Source organism: Arabidopsis lyrata, assembly GCF_000004255.2.
Source record: "Arabidopsis lyrata subsp. lyrata unplaced genomic scaffold ARALYscaffold_1, whole genome shotgun sequence".
NCBI classification, from domain to species: Eukaryota; Viridiplantae; Streptophyta; class Magnoliopsida; order Brassicales; family Brassicaceae; genus Arabidopsis; species Arabidopsis lyrata.
The window spans coordinates 3858118-3881853 of NW_003302555.1; the positions used below are offsets into that span (position 1 = coordinate 3858118).

A 23736-nucleotide genomic window follows, 5' to 3' on the forward strand; every position below is an offset into this window, starting at 1 on the left:
AGCATATAGATTTAAATTAGTTCTTCCTATAATGGTATTAATGATTAATTTTCCGATTAATGAAGTTCATGGGCATGTGAGGAAAAGATAAATGAGCATGATAGAAGAGAGGATATAGCTAGGCAAGAGGCCAAGATATGAAAGTAAAGATCTCTCTGTTTTAGTCATCTAATTTTAATCAGTTACCTAATTTCGATTATTCGTATACTGTCATAAATGTAGGTAATTCTCTTTTAAACCTACGGATCAATTTTTTTGTTTGAATAGACTACAGCTACTAAAGGTTTCCAAAATAAGCAATAGTGGTTACACATTCAAAATCAAAAGAAATAAATCCCCATAATATAAGATTCTCTGAATAAATAAGATTCAACGAACAAAGATGCTCTTTCCATATAAACATCAATATTTGTGTACATATATATATATATATATATATATATATGTAAGTGCGTGCATGTGGGGAGGACTCTAAGACGACCTCTGTCATTTAACTCTCTTCCTCTCTCTTCTCTCCTCTGGTTCAGTGGTTCCTCTCTCCACAATGATGGAAGCATACCACAATCCTTCGGCGGTGGAGTCGGGTGACGCCGCCGTTAAGAGCCTCGACGACGATGGTCGAGAGAAGAGAACGGGGACGTTTATGACGGCGAGTGCGCACATAATCACGGCGGTGATAGGCTCCGGGGTGCTGTCGTTGGCTTGGGCTTTAGCACAGCTTGGTTGGGTGGCAGGAACCATAATTTTGGTCGCTTTCGCCATCATTACTTACTACACCTCCACCATGCTCGCCGACTGTTACCGTTCGCCGGACCCCATCAACGGAACACGCAACTATAATTACATGGGCGTCGTCCGAACTTACCTTGGTATGGGTTCATATTTAAAAAAAAAAAAAATCATTTCGTGTCTTTATCAGCATTATTTTTCACAGATTTTTCAGTTTTAGAGACATTATTTCTCTGATGAACAAAGATTTTGTTCATATGATATCATTTAGATTTTGCCTAACTAGTCTTAATTAAGGACGTGTTCAATTTGATTCTCTTCCATTTCTGTCATAAGGATGATGGCAAGCAGAAGAAAAAAATCTGATCTAATTAAAAGAATATTTAATGCTAAGTTGAAATTTGTAAATCTACAGTAATTGACTCATTTCAACAATTTTTTACCATGCAAATTTGCCGAAGAAGTACATTAATGTTGTTGTTGAACAAAAAAAAAACATTATTAATTGTTGTTAGAAAAAAATTGATTTAAGATTTTGTGTGCATGCTCTTCTTGGGAAGATATGAATTATTATCAAAATCTACAAAAAGGAAGAAGAAGTATGAAAATTTTCATTCTTTCCTAAATTAGTTAATAAATTGAAATGACTATGTGTAGGATTGGTGACATAGTCAATTCAATTTTTATCCCGTTAAAGAATGTTATCAATAAATTCGATTGTTGACCCCCCAAGAAAATTTGAATTGAAATGCGGGATCGTAAGACCAAAATATTATTTGATAGTACTATAGAGTAATTATTTTTATTGTTTGATAACATAAAACGACAGGGGGTAAAAAGGTTCAGCTATGTGGACTGGCACAGTACGTGAATCTAGTAGGGGTCACTATTGGTTACACCATCACTGCCTCCATAAGCTTAGTGTAAGTCACAGATTCTGATTTATTTCGATTATTTTGTGATGGTGTTTGATTGGTGTTTTTGTGTTCGTTAGAGCGATTGGGAAATCAAATTGTTATCATGACAAGGGACATAAAGCGAAATGTTCTGTATCGAATTATCCGTACATGGCGGCATTTGGGATCGTCCAGATTATTCTGAGCCAGCTTCCTAATTTTCACAAGCTCTCTTTCCTCTCCATCATCGCCGCGGTTATGTCCTTCTCTTATGCGTCTATTGGAATAGGCCTAGCCATCGCCACTGTAGCAAGTACATTTCCCTTCTTTATCATCTTAAAAACATTTCTTTCAACATATATGTAGTTTCAAACTATATGTAAGTGTAAATGCAATCGTCGAACACAGAAATTAGTGTTTGAAACAATTAACGGTTTATATGCATAATTCTTTGAAGTTGACACTAACCGTGAAAATGGTATAATATGAAAGGTGGGAAGATTGGTAAGACAGAATTGACAGGCACAGTGATAGGTGTGGACGTAACTGCGTCTGAAAAAGTTTGGAAATTGTTTCAAGCGATTGGAGACATTGCCTTTTCATATGCTTTTACCACTATTCTCATCGAGATTCAGGCATGTACAGATTCCTACTATCTTCCGTTTAGTATTGTTTTCATTTGCATTTAAATTCTGGTTAAGAGTATGGATTTAATGATGGATGACTGATAATTAGTATAACCATGTACTTTCTTATAGACCACTTCTATTATCACTTTCTTCAAAGAGAGGTAAAATAAGATCTTATTATTCATTTGACATGTAGGAAAAAATATAGATGGATAGATGATGGATAGAAAAAGTTTCATTTTAGATTTCTGAAGCTCTAAAGATAGTGACGCTCTAGTATGTCTTGTTTATTTTGCAGGACACATTGAGATCAAGCCCACCAGAGAACAAAGTGATGAAACGAGCGAGTCTTGCCGGGGTCTCAACCACAACTGTTTTCTACATCTTGTGTGGTTGCATCGGATATGCTGCATTCGGGAACCAAGCCCCTGGTGACTTCCTTACTGATTTTGGTTTTTACGAACCTTATTGGCTCGTCGACTTTGCCAATGCTTGCATTGCTCTCCATCTTATCGGTGCCTATCAGGTATTTAACTGACAAACAAAAGAAAAGGATACGTGTGTAACATACATTTACAATGTTCAAGTTCATTAAAAGTCTCATTATTGTATTAGTGTTTTTAGCTTTAATAATTCAGAAGATTGTAGAAATAGAGTTATTCTGGTCATAAAATACAATGGTTTGCTAATAGTTTCTAAAAATGCTCTGTTTTTTATAACCTGTATTATTCGCAGGTGTACGCGCAGCCGTTTTTCCAGTTTGTTGAGGAAAACTGCAACAAAAAATGGCCTCAAAGCAATTTCATCAACAAAGAATACTCGTCAGACATACCTTTGCTTGGAAAATGTCGTGTCAACCTCTTCAGACTGGTTTGGAGAACATGCTATGTGGTTTTGACAACATTTGTAGCAATGATATTCCCCTTCTTCAATGCGATCTTGGGTTTGCTTGGGGCACTCGCGTTCTGGCCACTCACAGTTTATTTTCCGGTGGCAATGCACATTGCGCAGGCAAAGGTCAAGAAGTATTCTCGTAGATGGTTGGCCTTGAACCTCCTCGTATTGGTTTGCTTGATCGTCTCAATCCTTGCCGCGGTAGGATCCATCATTGGCTTAATAAATAGTGTCAAGTCATACAAGCCCTTCAAGAATTTAGACTAGTGACTTGTGATCTTTATGAATTTTATTAGATTTCTTACAAGCTAAATATTTAGTATTTAGTGTTTCTACAAATAAGTTGTGATGTTCTGTTTTCGGCTATGTTAAAACCAAACTGCTAATTGATCTATATCGTCCTATGAAAATGGATAAAATAGTTTAAAACTTTTTCGAAGGACTACAAGTATTAGTCAACATTGGATTTGATGTTTTGAGCCCCATGAGATACTAGTACTACTACTATGAAGAAGATGTATTTCAGCTTTTGAAATTCGTATGGTTGTGTCAATTTCGAGTTATTATTATTTATTTTTCTTAATGGAATTGTCGGGGAAATCTTGAAAACAGACACACACAAATTGTGTCATTTATTTGGTTTGGTATGCCCCACATAAGTTGCTATCACATCTTGTGTATTGGAGGGGTTGGGCAATAGAGTATCAAGGCAAGTTTGGTCCTTCCTAACGTTTCTAGTTGTCTACTAGCTTTCTATTCACTCAAATACATTTATGTGCTTCTCCCTAATCTTTCTCTTCTATATTTACTCTGCATTTGCTTACAAAGTCATTGTCAAGGTTTTGTGGTCGTATGTCACTTGATGGCTACCATCATAACCGCCGTGTAACCAAACAATTGCCTTGCTGTTACCTAACTATATGACGTGTCTAGCCAAAAGATGCATCCGCTAATCCTGGTCAGTTTTCATTGCAGTTCTAGTTGATTGTTCAATAGAGGAATTGAGTTCGAACCCAAGCATTCATATTTCATGACTACAAACAAACTTGGATATAAAAACAGTCAAAACAGGTTTAAATGCTGTTGTAGAATACCTTTGCAATAGTGCATGTTTATCTATCTTCTCAACCACCAATACCAACTCAGTTTGTAACTAACTTAATTTCTAACCAACTAAAGTTTATTGTCTCAAGTCCCACAATCAACTAAAGTTTATTGTCTCAAGTCCCACAGTGGACATTGAACATCCAACACATAAAAGGAAAAAAAAGCAAACCAAGCAAATAATCTCATGTGTTTTTTTACATCCAGAGATTCTAAATTCGATTTTTCTAATTTATACACTTACATAATCAAATCAAAGGCAAAAGAAGAGTGACCAAGAAATTCACTCTTCAAATCACTCGTAGAACCCAAACCCAACAAAAAAGAAACCCAGTACGAGAAGCCAGCCACACAAAGTCCAAAATAGAAGCTCACTATGTACATCCTATTTTGATAGCGCCTTACAGGAAGTTTTTTTTCAAAAAAGAAAAAAACCTCCCAAGGCTATTTGTGACTCTAAATTTTCAGAAACAAAAAAAAACAAAAAAACAAAAAATTCTTATCTTTTCTTCAGCTCAGTGACTCATGGCAAAGCTCTTTCCTCATCCGTTGATTAAACAACCTGCAAGCATCCATACTTAGATCAATGGCTGCAGAAAGCGCCACGTAAGCAGCCGCATCTTCCATACAGCTAACGTGCTGCACACTCACCTCTACACAAGGTTTACTACATTTTCCTTCACCTTCCACACTTGCTGACATCACAAACCCTTTGTACACGTTCCACGGCCACAATCCGTAACCGTAATCGCCGCTCCCTCCTCTCGGACTATTCGCCGGCGATGCTCCTCCACCGCTTCCACTGCTCCCACCTCTGTGGCTTCTTGATCGGTTCACGCCACTTGTTGGCGACGATGAAGAAGACGACGATCCCAATTCTATTGAGAATTTCCCACCTCTGTGAGAACTTATGGTTGACTCCGCAAGCACGATTCCTGCACCGCTTGATCCATCTGGGATGAGTTCGAATCTGTAACCGAGACCATCAGTTGCTCCACCGCGTTCCCGCCATGCTTCTAGTCGCCCCCACGGTCTCCAGGTACAATCTCCAGGACGCAGGATGAGCCATGACCCAGGGTTTGACCGGCTCACACGATCGGTTCCAGGAGATGCAACGAACGGAGTGACGATTGAAGCCATGGCCACTGGAGAACCGGACAAGTCATGAACTGTTATGGACCATCCTTTTCGCTCTTTCCCAGGACGTTCTCTCTCACTCCCGAAAGAGTTTAGCCAGCTCCGTGGAACACTTGTCTCAGTCGGCAATGATCTGATCAATCAAAACACCATTTGATCAACTTTATTTTAAAATAATCATATTAATTCCCGTTATAGAATAAAAGTGGTTAAATATCATAAGAGTAAAGTTTATACTAAGAATAAAAGTGGTTCAATATCATAAGAGTAAAGGTTATACTATGAATGAATAAAAGTGGATAAATATCATAAGAGTAAAGTTTTTATCAATAGATCCGTACTAAAGCAAAAACTAAAACAAGGAATGTGATTTCAGTATTTCACAATAATCTTTGACGTTGGATCTAATTAAAGCGTATATTTCGATTTGATTCCTCGGGAAAAGAACATAATTAGAAATAAATTAAATAAATCGATATCCAAATTTCCGATAAATGTGGTGAAAATTGATTTGATTTGATTCGATTGGCCGGAAAACAAACCTTGATCTCTGAGTACGATCACCGGTGTGCCGGCAACTGAATTTGCATGTGAAAACTGGTTGCCGGATATTTCCTTGAATCTGAACGACTTGAGGACTACATTCAGGCTCGCCGTCGAACTGAAAAACGAATCTAGGATCAGGCTCCGTCTTCACATTCAGGTGAAACTGAGCCGACGACGACGATTTCCCAGCTCCTTTTCCGACTGATATCCATCCGTTGTGGAAGACGCACGGTTTAGATAGCGTACCAGATAGATCCAACGGTACGGAGACTTTCGCCAGAAGACGACCGGAGTGTACGCCGCAAGCAGCGCCGGCTCTTCCGGTGTAGATCAAAATCTTAAGACATGGCTTAGAAGTAAAAATAGATCTGGAAGCTAAGCGTTGAATATCGGAGCTGCTGAGATGAAACGTGGCGGCTAGGGTTTGGATCTCCGGAAACTGAGTCGTCTCCAGAGGAATGTACGGGATTGCGGCGGTTTGGGGCGGGAAGTTTTTGAGTTTGATTTTACAAAAACAAGGAGAAGACGACGGATGCACGACGGAGCTCGTAGTCTTCGCCGCTAAAGGAACTTTCAAAGCTAGATTCCCGATCGTAAGACGGATAAATGGACAAGGATCCATTTCAATCGCAACCAGAAAGACGAATCAATTAGGGTTTTTGACGGAGGAAGAGAAAGAGAAGGAAATGTGAAGTAAAGGGTTTAGGAAGAGTTCGACATTAATTGTAGGAACCGTTCTAGAGACGATGACTTAGAGAATTAGGCGAAGGAAAAGGAGGTGACGAAGATAAAACGCAGCGTTTTAATGGCGCCGTATTCACGACCTAACCATTAGAGGAAGCAGTCGTCTTCTTGGTCTATCTGTGTATGTCTCTGGTTTTTAAGTGGAGACAAACCAGGAAGCACAATTTACATTTTTTCCATTTTTGCATTCCCTCCTTCGTTTCCCTATATTTTCCACTATTGTCCAATACGCCTTTATTATTTCAGAACTTAAAGATTGGTACCAAACCTTTTTAATTTAGTACTCTTCAACCCCCTAATTCATTAATATAGCCGGTTAATTAATAGAGTAAATAATTTTTAGTTACATTCTATATGTGAATGTTGCAAAGAGTGACGCTTATTTTGGCAAATAAATAATCTTCTTTGGTTAACTTTGGAAAGTTAAAAAAAAAACTTTGGAAAACAAATTCATTTTGAGTTTTAGAATATGTAGGAATAAAAGGGTAAATCCGAAATATAGAGTTAGTTGAGGGGTAGAGAAAAAAAGACGATGGAGCACAGCTGGGAACAGGCTGGCAAAGAAGTGCCAGGTCGGAGAGAGGTTGACGTAATATTTTTATTTGGTTTCTCTCTCAACCTGATCAGTGACCAACCACACAAAAACATAGGGCTCCACTTCTTTTAATTTTACCAAATTACCCTTCTTGCTTACGTGTACATTCGAGGCTCTTACTAGTGCCTTGATCGGAGAATCTTTCCGCCTCTATGCGGAACTCACGTTTTTGTGTCAGTCTCATAGTTTTCTGGTTTTTCCTTCAAACATTTTATTCGGATTTTGAGTTTTTTTGTTAAATTTTATTTTATCTTTAGTTTCAATTGATAATTGCCGTAATTTCAAATGTATTTTTCTTGATGTGTAAATTTTGGAATGATAAACTCCCTAACTTTACACTATAGTAAAGTGTATGCTTGAATTGTCTTGGTCGTGGGTTATTATAGCTATCGGTCTAACTTTTTTACATTCACCTACAAACACAAATTTGATCAAAAAAGGAAACAAAAACTTTTTTGAGCCACAAAACTTTTCTATATATGTGTAGTAGTATGAAACTAGTAACGTGTTTTAAAGTTTCGAGGAACCGTCATTTAAAAATCAAATCAAATAGTCATATTTTCTTCTACTGCAAAGGTAAACTCCGCACTCTATTCTTTTAAAATGGTGTCCATCTTTTTTTAATAATCGTCATTTCGCTAAGAATGCAGCTTTTGTGTTATAGAATGCAAATTTTCTAAATTAAGAAAGGTCAACAAAATATAAAAAAAAAGTAGAATTTCTTTGGGGATTGGGCGAGAGATATGCGTGCACGTTTACGACAAATTAGATTGAATTTAAGTATTACTTGTTTAGATAAGCAGCTGAACGAGGATCGTGGATGATAGCTGTATTTTCTGTGCTTTTTTTTCATTTTAAATGACATTTATACAGGAGGAAGGAAATGCCTTGTCCTTGCCTGATCAACATATAACTATTTTTTAATATATATACTAGCAACTGTAGAAGTCCATCATAATGTTACATAAGCCCAATATAATTGAAAGCTCAATAGAGAAACCCACTTGAATCAGGCGGAGACTCCAACTCTTGTCGCCCCATCAAACAGTTTCCCCAGTGGTTTGAGTAATTTACGAAATTACCCTCCGTGGCTTACGTGTTCTGATCGGGGAATCTTTCCGCCGCACATGAGCTCACGTCTAATTTGTGCCAGACTGCCAGTCTCATACTCCAGTTTTCCTTAAAAAATATTGTTGGAGTTTTGAGAACAAAATTAAAGACGAAGATGAAGGCGTTAGGGTATTGGTTAATGTTGGTTGGTTCACTGAGACTAGCTTCTGTTTGGTTTGGTTTCTTCAACATTTGGGCTCTTCGTCTCGCTGTCTTCTCTCAGACCACCAGTTCAGTGTTCTTCTCCCCCTCCCTTTTGAATTGTTCTTAATATGATTCCGTGATTCGATAGGAGTGTTTTCATGTCTTTTTAGCTCCCAACGATTTAAATGGCTAATAGAATCTATAGATACTTCAGACTATTTTCTCCTATCAGTGAGTTAGTAGCAATGGAGAACACATGTTTCGTTATTTCAAGAAGAAATGATAATGTTAGGTTTCAGAGGAACCATTAGTGCGGTTTTCATTTTTTTGTGTGTGACTTGAGTCTTCCAATACGGATCAAATTTGGGATCCCTAAGCTTTGAGATCTAGAAAGATAATGAGGGATTAGAATATAGTTTTTTTTTCCCTCTGGAATTGATCTTGATTCTTGCTAGAATTGCATATGGAAAGTCAATGGCTTATGAATCACATAGTCAACTTGAGATTTTTTATCAAGGAAAGCCGGATTAGGATTCTTTGAACATATTCATGATGTTCTTTCTACTTGTTCCTTTATGTGTTCTTTTAATTGCCAAGTTGAGGTTGTTGGGATTGAAAGCAACACTCATGAATTAGTACACCATAAGTATAGCAAACTGAAGCAACATATCCAAGATAGATTTAGGCAATCTTAAATGTTGTACAGTTCCTTGGTGAAGTAATTTTGTAAGAAGTGGACCTCCATGTCCTAAAAATCAGGAAAGGGGAGGGTATTTGGATCTGGAATTTGGTTAGATTGATAAAAGTTTACATACTCCAATGCATAACCTTTTTTCGCGGGATCTTTGTAAAATTTTTTCTTAAAATACTGTTGAAGTAAATTAGTGATCAGGTGAAGTGTATAAGATCTTGCATTTGTATTTGTTTTAAAACATAAGCAACTTGATGTTTCTTTTTTCAATTCTGTAACTTGTGGTGCATGAATTTGCCGGCTTGCAGCGACGAGTGGAGTTTTATGGGACATTGTTTTTTTTTTTTTCTTTTCTTGTGATTGTAAGGTCTTGTACATGTTAAGTTTATCAGCTCTGATAACACAATGTAGTAATAAACTTTGCATCATATTAGCAACTCGAGAACCGGGAACAAAAAAGATCTATCTAGAAAAGACTAGTTCACATAGTTGATGTCTCTTACTTAGGTTTTCTCAGGCAATGGTCTTCTCGGTTCACAAGGGTCCTGTCCTCATTACTTGAAATGTTCTTTTTGTTAACTGTTTTGCAGTGAGTGAAGTTCATGGACGTACATTCGGAGTATGGACACTCTTGACCTGCACTCTCTGCTTTCTTTGTGCATTCAACCTCGAAAACAAACCATTATATTTGGCTACCTTCCTATCATTTATCTATGCCTTAGGCCATTTTCTGACTGAATACCTCTTTTACCAAACAATGACCATCGCAAATCTCTCAACTGTGGGCTTCTTTGCAGGTATAACTTGTGGCAATGGCCATCACTCATTCTTGTATTGAATCAGTTGATCTAGGTTGCATTCATCGCGTGAATGATCTATATACTGTGTTTTCTTTAACAGGCACATCGATTGTCTGGATGCTCTTGGAGTGGAATTCCCTTGAACAACCACACTCCAAATTTTATTGATATTAGTCCAGATCCCCTGTTACTAAGTCTTTCTGCCTTTTAAGCTTTTCTAAAAGTTGGAATCATCTGAGTTTTTTGCTCGATCCCTAAAGATGTTGATTCATTGTATCATCTAAGTCTTTTGACATCTTTGATGGAGTCTTGAACGTTAGACTTGGTAAGATTGAATTATGATTTTATGGTTTATTTAAGTGTTGTTTATTGCTTTTGAAACAGAGATTTGAGTTTGATGCATGTAGTAGATTATGATTATACAAAAGCCTCTTTTTGGCTAAAACAGGGGAACTATTTCTTGCATTCCGTTTATTATTTATTTTGTATCCAAAATAGTTCTATTTTCCTTCTTTTTTTCCGGTAACTGAAAAACTAACAAAACAGATAAACCTACTAATAGTATAGTAACATACATTACTAGATGACAGAATTTTGATAATATGACTGATATATTTCTCCTAGTGAATTTTGGACTTGTGAAGGAACTTGCCATCTTCCGATAATTATTCACACCTATGGCTCAAAATTGTCAATCATGTGTTGTATAACATCTGCTCCAGCTGAATTGATCATCTTTGTTTTCACCTGCAATGTTTTCCAAATTTCAGTGTGAATTTTAATAACAATAGCAATGGTGATGATGATGACGACAATGATGAACACTTGCCTGAATGGTATTGTGAGCGAGAAATCTTTGCAGGGTTCCTCTGAAACTAACATCAACTCGTTCCCAGCTCAGTTTTGTTAGTTCACTTATCATCTCCTCTGCACAAGTCTGTTGTATTATGAATATGATGATTAGAAATCAAGATAAGAAACCCGAGATTGAGTTTTCCACTGAACCAACCTTCCATATCGAAATTCTTGAACTCGTCTGAACTGGTCCTTGAACGATCTTCCTTATGGTTACTTGCAGTATCCGGTGCTTCAACGTTCACAATGTGAGGATACTTCTCGTTGACTGGACCACGTTGAAGCTGCGAAGGTTATATGTGAGACTGATTCAGCATAACACACAACAGTATTATATTAATCACTGAAAGTGAAAGGTTAACCTTAGGAAGCTCATTGTGACGCCGGATAGACGATGTACTCCACCCGACAAGGTCTAGGAACAAGGGAGGTCAAGGTTTCAAATGAATTGTAATAGCCACAACAGTTCTGAGTCTTTTTTAGCTTAATTCGCATTGTAAGATCAGTGAAGAAGTAGAGAAATAGTATAACGACGTCCAACAAAAAAAGGATACGGTCGAAACTTGTATTCGCGTAAGCAATACGCCGTTTGAAGCATTGCAAAGCAGAACTGTTCACAAAAGCAGAGGAGACATACTAATTAGTAACATTTGAAAACATTTGAACTATGCAAAGCCCCAATCTGCTATGTATAGGAAAAAAAAAAATCAGTGAAGGAACTCACATGAATTTAAGATCTTTAGAATCTTTAACCATTCGGAGGAGTAATGGAGGTTTTCCACCATCACTATCAGCCAGAAAAAGATGTTTTCCTGTTTTACCAAGACACCCCGACATACGCGTAGCTAATCTCTCCAAAGTGTAAGATCCAGAAAACAATGGGACCTAATGCAGTCAAAATGCCACAACATTAACCAAATTGTAACTTTTCATGTTGCAAAATTCCAAAAATTGTATCAAGCTTACAGGAGAATGAGACATAAACTCAAATCAAAGTCTACTTCATAGTAGATAATGATGCATAAGAATATTAAGGATCTCAACTTTGCTCTAACCATATTGACAAAAAATTCATATGTAAGAAAACCGTTCTCAAAATCACCTGTTTATGTCCTCTTGAACCAAGGTGTGGCGTTGCAGAAGTTATAAAATACATGGGCTCCAATCCGGCGATTCTCTCTTTCGGTTCCTCTATCGGGCATGTATCACCAATGTCGTCACTGTTACGTAGAAGCTCTTCTCGGGTTTTCTTCTCATAAAGACGCCCAATAGCATACCTAGCAATCAAGCCACCTAAAGAATGTCCTACAAAGGAAATCTTCTGGAGACTTGGGTGACGTTTGATCACCGACCTAACCTAAACAAAAGAGAGACAAAAAAATCTTACTTCAGCTGAAAAAATCAAGCAGAGACAAATATAGCAACTTCTACATAAAAGGATCTAGCATTGCGAAAACATGTAGCCAAGAGGAAGACAGTATAACATGAGACTGAAACAACACTGAAATAAAAGCAGCCATGAGAAAGAAACACAAACCTCTTCAGCTAATCTTTCTCCCATAACATCAACACCATCAAATGTCTGTGTTGAATGGTTGCGTTTACTGCCTGCAACATGATTATTAAGTATCACTAGCCATTCTCTGAATATTATTATAACCAACGTGGTAACAAGATGTAGAACTGGATCTTCATGATACGAAAATCAGTAAAGTGATCAAAAATTCAAAAGTGTGATTCTTTCTTCCTTGCAATAATAAATCTGTTTCACTTGAGACTTCCACAGAGATTCACAATAGACCATTACGAGAAAACTTATAGAGAAAGAAGAACTCACAGTGAACTACGAGATCCTGAGGATACTTCTTTAGCATCTGCTTAGCGGCGAATCTCCAATTCTGAGCACTGCACCCACAAAAATTTTAAAATCAGCTTAAGATAGAACAAAATCAAGCACATAATAACAAAGGAAACTCTAAGAACCTGCCGATGAGACCGTTGACCATGACGACTAGGTGAGTTGGCTCAGTGCGTTCGCCAGGAAAATCAACAGTCAAATCGACGTTTCCACTCTCGTCAGATTCAGCTCTGAGACAACCCATCCAATACTTTTTCTTCTTCTTCGTCTCTTTATCATCACTCTTCCCGCTTCTCATCGTCTTCATTATCTTCATCTTCTTTTTTGACCCACCGAATCCTTCAAGATCACTTCCAACACGCCCATCTTGTTCTGTGTTTCTTGTTATCACGCTATCTTCTTCCTCCATGATCACGAAACGAAAAAGGGAAACTTTAAGCAGGGTTTAATTCATAGTCGCCACTTTGGGAAGAAGATTAGACTTGAAACATCAAAAGTTCAAATGGTCAGAGAGAAACAGAGAATAGTTTCAGTCGTTAGGGAAGGTCCCCACCGCAGTATTGTTGTCGTCGTTGAAACGCCATTGACATTTTCTTTCTTACACATCTGAGATTTGGCCACTCTTGCTTTTTCTAGAACCCACACATGTTATAACATGTTTTTTTGAGTCATTAACTTGAATAAATGAGCCAAATAGTATGTGATTTAGCATAAGTTAAAAAGCATATTCAGACATTATGATGATAATTTTAACTGATTACTTTTATATAATAGTAGTAACTTTAAAAGACAAGCCCGGCCCATTTAATTTCAAGTATTGGATCCGAGTTTTCTTTTGTTTCTTCTGGAAGAGTCAAACAACAACTTTGACTTTTGTATCAGCAACCAAAACGTCGAAAGCAAGACAAGAATCAATAAAAAAAACGATAATAATCCGATGAGATTTTTGGACCTTTCTTCTCCGAAGTGTCGCTGATTGATGTCTGTTGGACTTCTCTTTCTTCAACTAATCACCTTCCTGTGTATTCTCGCTTCTCTCTTCTCTTCTTTCTCATTCAAAGGTGAGATTTTTAATTGACTTTTTTTTTTTTTTTCCAATTTCGAATTTTTCATCTTCTAGTGGTTCATGTTGTTGATTTGATGATATCCGAATTTAGTACAGGCTGCTACGCTCATGGCGGATCCTAACATTGTAATGAACGGTGACTTCTCTGTTGGGATTGAATCTTGGTATCCCAACGGATGCGAAGCATTTGTAGTTTCCTCTGACCCATTTAGCTCAGAGGTAATGTCTGCTGAATCCTCGAGCTGTGGCTATGCCGTTGTAACTAATCGGAAAGAAACTTGGCAAGGCCTTGAACAAGACATTACAACTCGAGTTTCTCCTGGAATTAACTATACTGTATCAGCTTGTGTTGGTGTGTCTGGTCCTTTCCATGAATCACCCGAGGTTCTTGCTACTGTGAGGCTTGAGCATGAAGACTCGCCTTCCGAGTATCTGTTCATCGGAAAGTATGCTTCTGATGGTTATATCTTTGGAATTTGATTGAATTTTTGTAGAGATTGCTGCTGAATTGAAACTTACCTGCAGAACATATGCCTCGAGAGACAAGTGGGTTGATCTGGAAGGAACGTTTTCGATATCAAATATACCTGACCGTGTTGTTCTGTATCTGGAAGGTCCAGCTCCTGGGGAAGATCTCCTTATACGCTCTGTAACTGTTAGATCCTCCACTTCTACTGACTTCCAGGTAAACCTCATGTCATTCTTGACCAGACTTTGTCATATGTTACTTAACAATTTGGGGATCATAGCTTTTAAGCGAACAATATGGGTAGAGCAAGGTGATTATTAGAGAAGATTAACCCTTAGATGAGTTACAGATAGGCTATTGGAGACTGAGATTGATGTAACTATCATGTCCGTTCGAGTTTAAACATTATTGTTAATTCTGGTTGAAATAGAGAGAAGTAAAGTCAAATGAATGAAGTTCAACTTGTTTCATTGCACGTTAATTGAAGAATTATATAGCTCACCAAGATCATCTGATTCTATACAGTATAATCCAGATTACAGGAAACAAGCGAGCTAAATTACTCGTGTTCTAACATCTTTTTGTGGCTTACTATTTCACTGCAGGAAACTAAAGAAAACAAAGAAGCTTCCAGTGTCTTTCCTCCTGCTTTTAATATCATTAAGAACCATGACTTCTCTGATGGGTTGTTTTCTTGGAATGCCAACAGTTGTGATTCATTTGTTGTTAGTAGCAACGACTGTAACTTAGAATCATATGCGGTTGTTAATAACCGAAGTGACACCTGGCAAGGACTGGAGCAAGATATCACAGACAGAGTTTCTCCTGGCTATTCATATAAAGTCTCTGCTAGTGTTAGTGTATCGGGACCTGTTTTCGGGTCGACGCAGGTCATGGCCACTTTGAAGTTAGAGCACGAAAGTTCAGCAACGGAATTTCAACTAATTGGAAAGTAATGGAACCACAAGACTTCTTTGCGATATATATATATATATATATAGTCAAGAACACCCAGAAATGTTGACAATTGATGATGTTTTTATCTGCAGAACTTGTGCTTCAAAAGATATTTGGAAAACTCTGGAAGGCACTTTTGTAGTGTCAAAAAGACCTGACCGTGTTGTATTTTTCTTGGAAGGGCCACCTCCGGGAATTGACCTTCTTATAAAGTCCGTCACCATCCATTGCGAAAGTGATAATCAGTTTGAGGTAACTGTGACATATTGTGGACTGTTAGATAGAGAGAGTGAAAGTACATTGACATGATCAATCTATGATCTAAATCTTTTTTTTTTCTTTTCCTTCTTAAGATCTTAAGATGCTGTTCTCAGCAATTTGATATGTTTCGTCACTTGCCTTATATGCAGAGAAGCCGAGAATTCTGCTCAGCTCCTGAATCTGATCATCACATCTTCCTGAATTCAAGCTTTTCAGATGGCCTCAATCATTGGTCTGGAAGAGGATGCAATCTTATGTTACATGAGTCTCTAGCTGATGGGAAGATACTACCACATTCTGGAACCTGTTTTGCTTCTGCAACAGAGCGCACACATAAGTGGAGTGGAATCGAGCAGGATATAACAGAAAGAGTCCAACGAAAACTCATTTATGAAGCATCTTCTGTTGTTCGACTATCACATAGCCATCACACCGTGCAGGCCACTTTGTATGTTCAATACCTTGACCAACGTGAAGAGTATATAGGCATTTCCAGGTGAGGCTCTCCAATTGACGATTTTTTTTTCTTACCAAGTGTTACTGTGTGAATCTTGCCCCAAATATATTGTCTGATACAAAAAAAAATTGAAGAAAGTTTGTTCCCTTTTTCAAGTGTTCAGGCAACACACGACGATTGGGTACAGTTAAAAGGAAAGTTCCTCTTGAATGGATCTCCAGCTAGAGCAGTTGTTTACATTGAAGGACCACCACCAGGGATTGATGTTTTTGTCGACCATTTTGCTGTAAAGCCTGCAGAGAAAGACACTCCTTCAAGACGACCATATATTGAGGTTAGACAATTAAAACTTTTGTGCTTTTTAACATTTACCTCTCCTTGTGTTTAGTGAATTATATATTGTTTCCATATTTCTACAGAGTCATGCTTTTGGGATGAACATTGTTTCGAATAGCCACCTAAGCGATGGAACAATCGAAGGTTGGTTCCCTCTTGGAAACTGCCATTTAAAAGTTGGAGACGGCTCTCCTAGGATATTACCTCCGCTGGCTAGAGACTCACTTAGAACAACACATGGATATCTATCTGGTAGATACGTGCTTGCGACAAACCGAAGTGGAACATGGATGGGTCCTGCTCAGATGATAACTGATAAGGTGAAGCTTTTTCTAACATACCAGGTCTCAGCTTGGGTTAAAATTGGCTCAGGAGGACGTACCAGTCCACAGGACGTAAATATCGCACTCAGTGTTGATGGTAATTGGGTTAATGGAGGAAAAGTTGAGGTAGATGATGGTGACTGGCATGAAGTTGTGGGTTCATTTAGAATCGAGAAGGAAGCGAAAGAAGTTATGCTTCATGTCCAGGGCCCGTCTCCTGGTGTTGATCTTATGGTTGCAGGTCTCCAGATTTTCGCTGTTGATCGTAAGTCACGATTGAGTTATCTCAGAGGACAAGCTGATGTGGTAACATACGAAGCATATTACTGGTTACATGTTTGGAACGAAAAATTAAACTTCACACCAATGCTCTTTCTCTGTTATGCAGGTTCGTAAACGCAATGTTAGCCTCAAATTCTCAGGTTTAGATCCTAGCGAATTGTCTGGTGCAACGGTGAAGATCAGACAGACACATAACAGTTTCCCACTCGGGTCATGCATTAGTCGGAGCAATATAGATAATGAAGACTTTGTCGATTTCTTTCTTAACAATTTCGACTGGGCAGTGTTTGGTAATGAGCTGAAATGGTACTGGACAGAGCCAGAGCAAGGAAACTTCAATTACCGGGATGCAGACGAGATGCTCGAATTCTGTGATAGATACAACATAAAAACCCGAGGCCATTGCATATTCTGGGAGGTAGAGTCCGCTATTCAACCGTGGGTCCAACAGCTGAGCGGTTCCGAGCTGGAAGCAGCGGTTGAGAACCGCGTAACAGATCTTCTTACCCGTTACAACGGGAAATTTAGACACTACGATGTGAATAATGAAATGCTCCACGGATCGTTTTATCGAGATCGACTAGGCTCTGATTCAAGAGCAAACATGTTCAAGACTGCGCAGGAGTTAGACCCGTTAGCAACTCTGTTTCTAAATGAATACCACATAGAAGACGGATTTGACTCGAGGTCATCCCCCGAGAAGTACATAAAACTCGTACACAAGCTGCAAAAAAAGGGTGCACCCGTGGGAGGGATCGGGATTCAAGGACATATAACCAGTCCCGTCGGTCACATCGTCCGTTCCGCTTTAGACAAGCTAAGCACACTCGGATTACCAATCTGGTTCACAGAACTTGATGTGTCCTCGACTAACGAACATATAAGAGGAGATGATCTCGAGGTGATGCTATGGGAAGCGTTTGCTCATCCGGCAGTTGAAGGAGTGATGCTTTGGGGATTCTGGGAGCTGTTTATGAGCAGAGAACACTCACATTTGGTGAATGCGGATGGTGAGGTTAATGAAGCTGGGAAGAGGTTTCTTGAGATCAAACGCGAGTGGTTGAGTTTTGTGGACGGAGTGATGGAGGATGAAGGAGGATTGGAGTTTAGAGGTTATCATGGGAGTTACACAGTGGAAGTTGTCACATCGGAGAGCAAGTATGTGACGAACTTTGTTGTTGACAAAGGCAATTCTCCAATTGATGTCATTATAGATCTTTAACGTTTCATTATACTAATATGCAAAGAACAACATTGGTAAGATACAAGCCCTTATCTTTGTTTGTGAAGATGGTTTTACTGAAATAATCTGTCTTCTTTACTTTAGCTACTTGCAGCACAAGAGAACACATTAATAACTTCCAAACCCTAAGACCAGTCCCTTCTCAGACAACACATTTAACTCTTATTTGTGTAGATTTGGAGAAATTCGGTGACATATATGGTTCGGTTTTGATCATACTTTTCAACCCTATAGTCTATCAAACCAATTAGATCGATGCTATAATGGTTTGAAAAATATATTGAATTCATTTGGATTATTCTAGTTGAAAGGTACAATTAAAAAGATAGAGACTTCAATTCACACATTAGTAGAAGTTTTTTACTGAAATATACTCCCTCCGTTCTTTTATAAATTATGTTTTAGGAGAATGCACATACATTAAAAAATCATTAATTTTTTTTTTGTTTATTTCTAAACTAAAACATCATTTATTATCTAATCAACCAATAAAAAAACAACCTATAGAATATAAATCGTCAAAACCAATAAAAAACAATTAATTTTGCATTAAAAACTGAAAACATCATCTATTTAACGACAAAATTAGAAACTTAAAACATCACTTATAAAAGAACGGAGAGAGTAATTTACATGTTGTAGTTTGTAAATTTATAAGTTTAAACTTTTATATCCTTATAATCAATTTATCCTATTTTCTTCGAAAGGTTTAAAGGTTCTTAACTTTTATTATAAGGTCGACACGTAATTTAACAGAAAAGTATATATATATATTATATTTGAATTCATAAAAATATATACTCATTTCTAAAGAAAAAAAAATCATGGTAAATGATCCTCTCATGTAAATGCATACCAGCTTTTTAGGAGAAATCTGAAAGTTATCACAGGCAGTGGATAGAAGAAGATGATCCGTTAGTTAAGTCAATCATACTAATAAGAGCAATCACGAATGATCCACACCACCTACAATCTCATACGTACTTGTCCAACTTCACTGCATCTACCATATCCTTAATTTAGTTGGCAGATATTATGTAGATATATATATATTCAACTTGGTGTTTTCCACAACCACCCATACATACATACATGGAAATAGGTTGGGTTTTAAAGCATTTAGTAGTATCCTAAATTGAAACGAGACGGGGTCATTTAATGATGATGAACTTGAAGAAATAAAGTTGGTATGCATTTAGTTTTTTCGTTGATATTTTATGTGAATAGTGACCATACGTAACTGTACCATACTTTTAAGTTTCCACTATCAGGGCAAAACATTGAAATTGAATGCCATCTAAAACAAAGCAAAGAGTCCACAACAATTTTTATTTTTATTTTGTTTCTGTTTTTCTTTCGCTTTATGCTTAGTGAGTTTTTCATATAGGTTAACAATCTTTACTATAAAAACTCGCTCAAATGGATTTGAACTAAAAATAAAATGAATCAAACAATTAGAAACACATCAATATATACTTAATCTAAATACCGAAAAAAGTAAATGCCTCTATCTTCCCTTCCCCTCTCTATATATTTCAACCTCTATCTATCTCTCTCTCTCTCTCCCTCTTTGTAATTTCTCAAATATTTTCTTCAGAGTTAGCACGACCTCATTAAATCATCTTCTCTACCTCTCAAAAAGAGAACTATATTTTAGAGTTTCACTTTGGTGCACACACAAAGCTCGTACAACATTCTTCATATATGGCTCTACGCTGCTTATCTCAATCTTCAACAACTTCATCTTATCTCTCTAAGGCTCGTACTTTCTTCCAGTAGACCATTATACTGTTCCTTTTTTTTTTCTATACACCAAGAAAAAACAACTACAACTTAAATAATTTGTATTAATAAAAATAAAAGACATTTAATTTGCTTTTGTTTGTAAATAATACAGATCTGGGGATTCCGTATGCATGGGACCAAAGCAGCAGCTTCTGTTGTAGAAGAACATGTCTCTGGGGCAGAACGGTAACATTACCCTCCAATTAGATACAACATGTGTCCCTTCTTATTCATTGTCAACACTCAAATTTACAAGAAAAATGTAAGAAAACAAAATGAGGGAAAAGAGGAAGTAAAAAAAAAAAAAAAAGAAGAAGCTAAAATTGTACTATATTGTTAGATAAATATTGTGTGACGGAAGCTCTTATTGTGGTGGTTGCACAATGCACCTCAAGCCTGTGCTCCTTCATGGTTAACTTAAACCCTTCAACCTTCAATGGGGTAAACAAATCTTGTAAAAAAAGTGTATTATGTTATTAGTTTTTTTTTTTTTTTTTTGATAAAGTTCAGTAAAAATATTACTTGCATTTCTTTCTTTTTTCCATCTAAGGTTATTTTATTAGAGTATGTGTTTGCAATTTATTATTGTATTGTATATATGTATGTATAAATATTTATGTATATGTTAAAAAATATAAGAAATTATATTATTTTGAAATTCAAATGCAAATTGTTTTTCCTTGGGGTGCAGAGAGGATGAAGAGTATGCTGATGTGGATTGGGACAAGCTTGGATTCAGTCTTGTACGGACAGATTACATGTTCGCCACCAGAAGTTGCAGAGACGGTAACTTCGAACAGGGTTACCTTAGCCGTTACGGCAACATCGAGCTCAACCCTGCTGCTGGGATTCTCAACTATGGCCAGGCAAAGCTTCAAATCTCATCCACAGTCACACAAATTCATTATATCAATGGTATAAAATTACTTTTCTGGTGGATTTTGCAGGGACTAATAGAGGGGATGAAAGCGTACAGAGGAGAAGATGGTAGGATTCTTCTCTTCCGCCCAGAGCTAAACGCGATGCGTATGAAGATAGGAGCTGAGAGAATGTGTATGCATTCTCCTTCTGTTCATCAGTTTATTGAAGGTGTTAAGCAGACCGTTCTTGCAAACAGGCGTTGGGTACAACATTGTCGATGTCTTTTGCTCCTAGAAAATGATCTTTGGTTCACTTTCCTTAAATGGTCAGGCTTTTTTTTCATTAGGTTCCTCCTCCGGGCAAAGGATCGTTGTATCTCAGACCGTTGTTGTTTGGAACCGGAGCAAGCTTGGGTGTGGCTGCAGCACCAGAGTACACGTTTCTTGTGTTTGGCTCTCCTGTTCAAAACTACTTCAAGGTCATAATAGCCTTAAAAATAGATTATTTCTTTCTTTGTAACAAAGAGTTTTGGTATTGAATTTGATTGCTTGTATAGGAAGGCACAGCGGCGTTGAACCTGTACGTGGAGAAGGTGATTCCACGCGCCTATCTTGGAGGAACTGGTGGTGTAAAGGCAATTTCCAATTACGGTCCAGTAAGTTCAAACACTCATCCTACATGGTTTCAAGTACTAAGCAAGGTGTTTCGTTCCAAAGTAAGTGTTGTTTTGGTGATAAACTGTGAAAGGTGCTTGAAGTGATGAGAAGAGCAAAATCAAGAGGTTTTTCGGATGTTTTGTATCTTGATGCAGAGACTGGGAAGAACATAGAAGAAGTCTCTGCTGCTAATATATTCCTTGTGAAGGTTAAACAAACTCTATTTAGGACAAAAGTGGAATGTTGTTTTCTTCTTCTAATGATGGTGTTGTATACTAATTGAAGTTTATTGAGTCTTTCAGGGGAATATAATAGTGACTCCAGTTACGAGCGGGACGATTCTCGGGGGTATCACACGTAAGAGCGTCATCGAAATCGCCCTTGATCTTGGTTACAAGGTTAGTAGTTATTCCACATCTGTTTTCTTCTAGCATTGTTTCCAATCTTGAGTCAAAAAACAGAGCAATACTCTGTTTCCTTTCTCAAGACAAAAGAGAGCGATGGTTTCAGTTTGCATTATATACCTTTTACATATCTAAACTTCAAATTTGATTTCAAAAGATACTTTCTACATCAAATCTATGTAGTTGGGTAGGAGTGGAGTGACTTCCACCTAAAATTACAGGAATCAAATATGCATATATAAATACTTGATGCATGGAAGTTTTAAGAAGTGTGTAATGGACAGGTGGAAGAGCGAAGGGTTCCGGTAGAAGAACTGAAGGAAGCAGAAGAAGTTTTCTGCACTGGAACTGCTGCTGGAGTTGCTTCTGTTGGAAGCATCACTTATCAGAACACAAGGTCTCTTCTTCCTCTCTGGATACATGTATCAGAACACAACATATATCTATATGCTTGGACTTATGCATTTATATGTTGATAAATAATCTGCAGGACTGAGTACAAAGTTGGAGATGGGATTGTTACTCAGCAACTTCGATCTATTCTTCTCGGAATACAAACTGGGTCTATCCAAGACACAAAGAATTGGGTTTTGCAGATTGCCTAAGCTGTTTTCATATAGATAAAATGTTGCACTCTTTTGATCACCTGTCGAAAGCTTTTGAAATAGTTTTGGTAACCTTGTAAGTTAAACTTGTGACATAAATTTGTGATGATATCAACATATCATATTAGTATTTAACATTTGTTTCACTCTTCCATAGAGACAAAAGCAAAACTAAAGACCTTCAAGTTCAGGATTTGCAATCTAATGGTTTGTCTTTGTGACAATTTGCCACAGCACGGCCCAAAAGCCAATAACTAAAATACTAAATAAGCCCAAAAGAACCAAAGGGCCCAAAATTATGTAATCGGATTGAAGGTTAGAAGCCCTAACGATGCTTTCTAGTCGGGGAAAAAAAAGGAAACAACTACACTTAACGTAAGAAGGAAGCAATCGAAATTTCCTTTTTTTTTTTTTTTTTAATTTGGAGAACCTTTGCTTATAAATACATACTTGAACTCTATTCTCCAACATCACTCATTCTCTCTTCTTCCTTAAGAAATCAAAATTCTTTCATTCTATCTTCTTCTTCTTCGAAACCTAAACAAAAGAATTCGTCATCTTTCATTCTCTCGTCTGCATAATAATGCAGCTGTCTTCTCGAGTTAAGCTCTCTGAATCCCTTACAGAGAGGCTCTACGGACTACGATGATGATCTCTGCAATAAACAACTAATTGATTTCCATCATCTTCAGTCAAATCTAGATCGGTTTCAGGTACGGTCTACCATAATTTCACACGGACCACCGATGGATTCTGTCAACGACGGCGAAGGATGCGAGACAGGAAAGAGGTTAACAAAGAGAGGGGAAGTGAAAAGAGACGAGCCAATAGCAGCTTTGGTGTTTCCATGGCAGGGACAGGCGTCGCCCGAGGATGATAGACTAATCTCCGTTTCAACGATATCACAGAGCAACAGGTACATATCTTAATTTCCTTTTTATAGAAGATTTTGATTTGTTTTTTAATTATTGCTTTTTTCTAAATAAAACGGTTTTCACTTTTTCTTTTTCAGATTTAAAACTAATTTTAAAGGTTTTTCAAATAATGTTTTCACTAATTTCTTTTAATTAACAAATTGTTTTCAAAACTTAAGTATTAAATTTAAAATACGTCGAAAACTAACCGGACTTAGCATCCCGTCCTTTGGTCCGTAAGTCTTGTGGTGTCATAAGTTCAACATGTTTTTCGACGTATTATAAATTTAACACTTATTTAAAATTTTAAGATTTTGTTTTTACAAATAATGTTTTAAGTAAATATTTTTATTTTTAACTAATTTTTTTGATTACCAAATTGTTT

The 23736-nt window shown here is 37.3% G+C and overlaps 6 protein-coding genes across 11 annotated transcripts; 4 read left to right on the forward strand and 2 right to left on the reverse strand.

Annotated features, from left to right (window-relative positions):
* Positions 1-467: 467 nt before the first annotated feature.
* On the forward strand, positions 468-3633 carry LOC9325849 (amino acid permease 8). Its single transcript, XM_021014817.1, has 6 exons — positions 468-869; positions 1559-1652; positions 1724-1938; positions 2118-2260; positions 2553-2780; positions 2990-3633. Exons 1-6 carry the CDS (start codon positions 545-547, stop codon positions 3413-3415), a joined length of 1431 nt encoding a protein of 476 aa, XP_020870476.1. The 5' UTR covers positions 468-544; the 3' UTR covers positions 3416-3633.
* Positions 3634-4341: 708 nt separating this feature from the next.
* On the reverse strand, positions 4342-6854 carry LOC9325850. 2 transcript variants are annotated; one of them, XM_021014818.1, is made up of 3 exons: positions 5932-6854; positions 4904-5522; positions 4342-4814 (listed from the first exon to the last, which is right to left on the reverse strand). In XM_021014818.1, the coding sequence occupies exons 1-3, from the start codon at positions 6555-6557 to the stop codon at positions 4806-4808; spliced, it is 1254 nt and encodes a 417-aa protein (XP_020870477.1). In that variant the 5' UTR covers positions 6558-6854; the 3' UTR covers positions 4342-4805. The 2 variants fall into 2 exon arrangements, with proteins under 2 accessions (XP_020870477.1, XP_002892543.1); XM_002892497.2 differs by having other exon boundaries at positions 4342-5522; positions 5932-6849.
* Positions 6855-8278: 1424 nt separating this feature from the next.
* On the forward strand, positions 8279-10464 carry LOC9328606 (ergosterol biosynthetic protein 28). Its single transcript, XM_021014821.1, has 3 exons — positions 8279-8614; positions 9810-10016; positions 10120-10464. The coding sequence occupies exons 1-3, from the start codon at positions 8500-8502 to the stop codon at positions 10185-10187; spliced, it is 390 nt and encodes a 129-aa protein (XP_020870480.1). The 5' UTR covers positions 8279-8499; the 3' UTR covers positions 10188-10464.
* Position 10465: 1 nt separating this feature from the next.
* Positions 10466-13434, reverse strand: LOC9325851 (putative lipase YOR059C). 3 transcript variants are annotated; one of them, XM_021014819.1, is made up of 10 exons: positions 12858-13434; positions 12712-12779; positions 12412-12482; positions 11977-12231; positions 11599-11759; positions 11429-11484; positions 11237-11289; positions 11029-11158; positions 10849-10946; positions 10466-10766 (listed from the first exon to the last, which is right to left on the reverse strand). In XM_021014819.1, exons 1-10 carry the CDS (start codon positions 13139-13141, stop codon positions 10695-10697), a joined length of 1248 nt encoding a protein of 415 aa, XP_020870478.1. In that variant the 5' UTR covers positions 13142-13434; the 3' UTR covers positions 10466-10694. The 3 variants fall into 3 exon arrangements, with proteins under 3 accessions (XP_020870478.1, XP_002892544.1, XP_020870479.1); XM_002892498.2 differs by having other exon boundaries at positions 10711-10766; positions 10845-10946; positions 12858-13380; XM_021014820.1 differs by lacking the exon at positions 10466-10766 and having other exon boundaries at positions 10849-10956; positions 12858-13381.
* A 188-nt stretch (positions 13435-13622) lies between these two features.
* Positions 13623-18209, forward strand: LOC9328607. 2 transcript variants are annotated; one of them, XM_021014816.1, is made up of 9 exons: positions 13623-13793; positions 13890-14244; positions 14324-14483; positions 14873-15219; positions 15317-15476; positions 15635-15981; positions 16099-16276; positions 16362-16907; positions 16990-18209. In XM_021014816.1, the coding sequence occupies exons 1-9, from the start codon at positions 13712-13714 to the stop codon at positions 18103-18105; spliced, it is 3291 nt and encodes a 1096-aa protein (XP_020870475.1). In that variant the 5' UTR covers positions 13623-13711; the 3' UTR covers positions 18106-18209. The 2 variants fall into 2 exon arrangements, with proteins under 2 accessions (XP_020870475.1, XP_002889787.1); XM_002889741.2 differs by having other exon boundaries at positions 13701-13793; positions 13895-14244.
* Positions 18210-19574: 1365 nt separating this feature from the next.
* LOC9325852 (branched-chain-amino-acid aminotransferase 1, mitochondrial) lies at positions 19575-22583 on the forward strand. 2 transcript variants are annotated; one of them, XM_002889742.2, is made up of 10 exons: positions 19575-19884; positions 20024-20097; positions 20603-20777; positions 20859-21035; positions 21119-21250; positions 21329-21427; positions 21520-21636; positions 21731-21826; positions 22117-22229; positions 22323-22583. In XM_002889742.2, the coding sequence occupies exons 1-10, from the start codon at positions 19831-19833 to the stop codon at positions 22435-22437; spliced, it is 1152 nt and encodes a 383-aa protein (XP_002889788.1). In that variant the 5' UTR covers positions 19575-19830; the 3' UTR covers positions 22438-22583. The 2 variants fall into 2 exon arrangements, with proteins under 2 accessions (XP_002889788.1, XP_020870955.1); XM_021015296.1 differs by lacking the exons at positions 19575-19884; positions 20024-20097 and adding an exon at positions 20241-20352.
* Positions 22584-23736: the final 1153 nt, after the last annotated feature.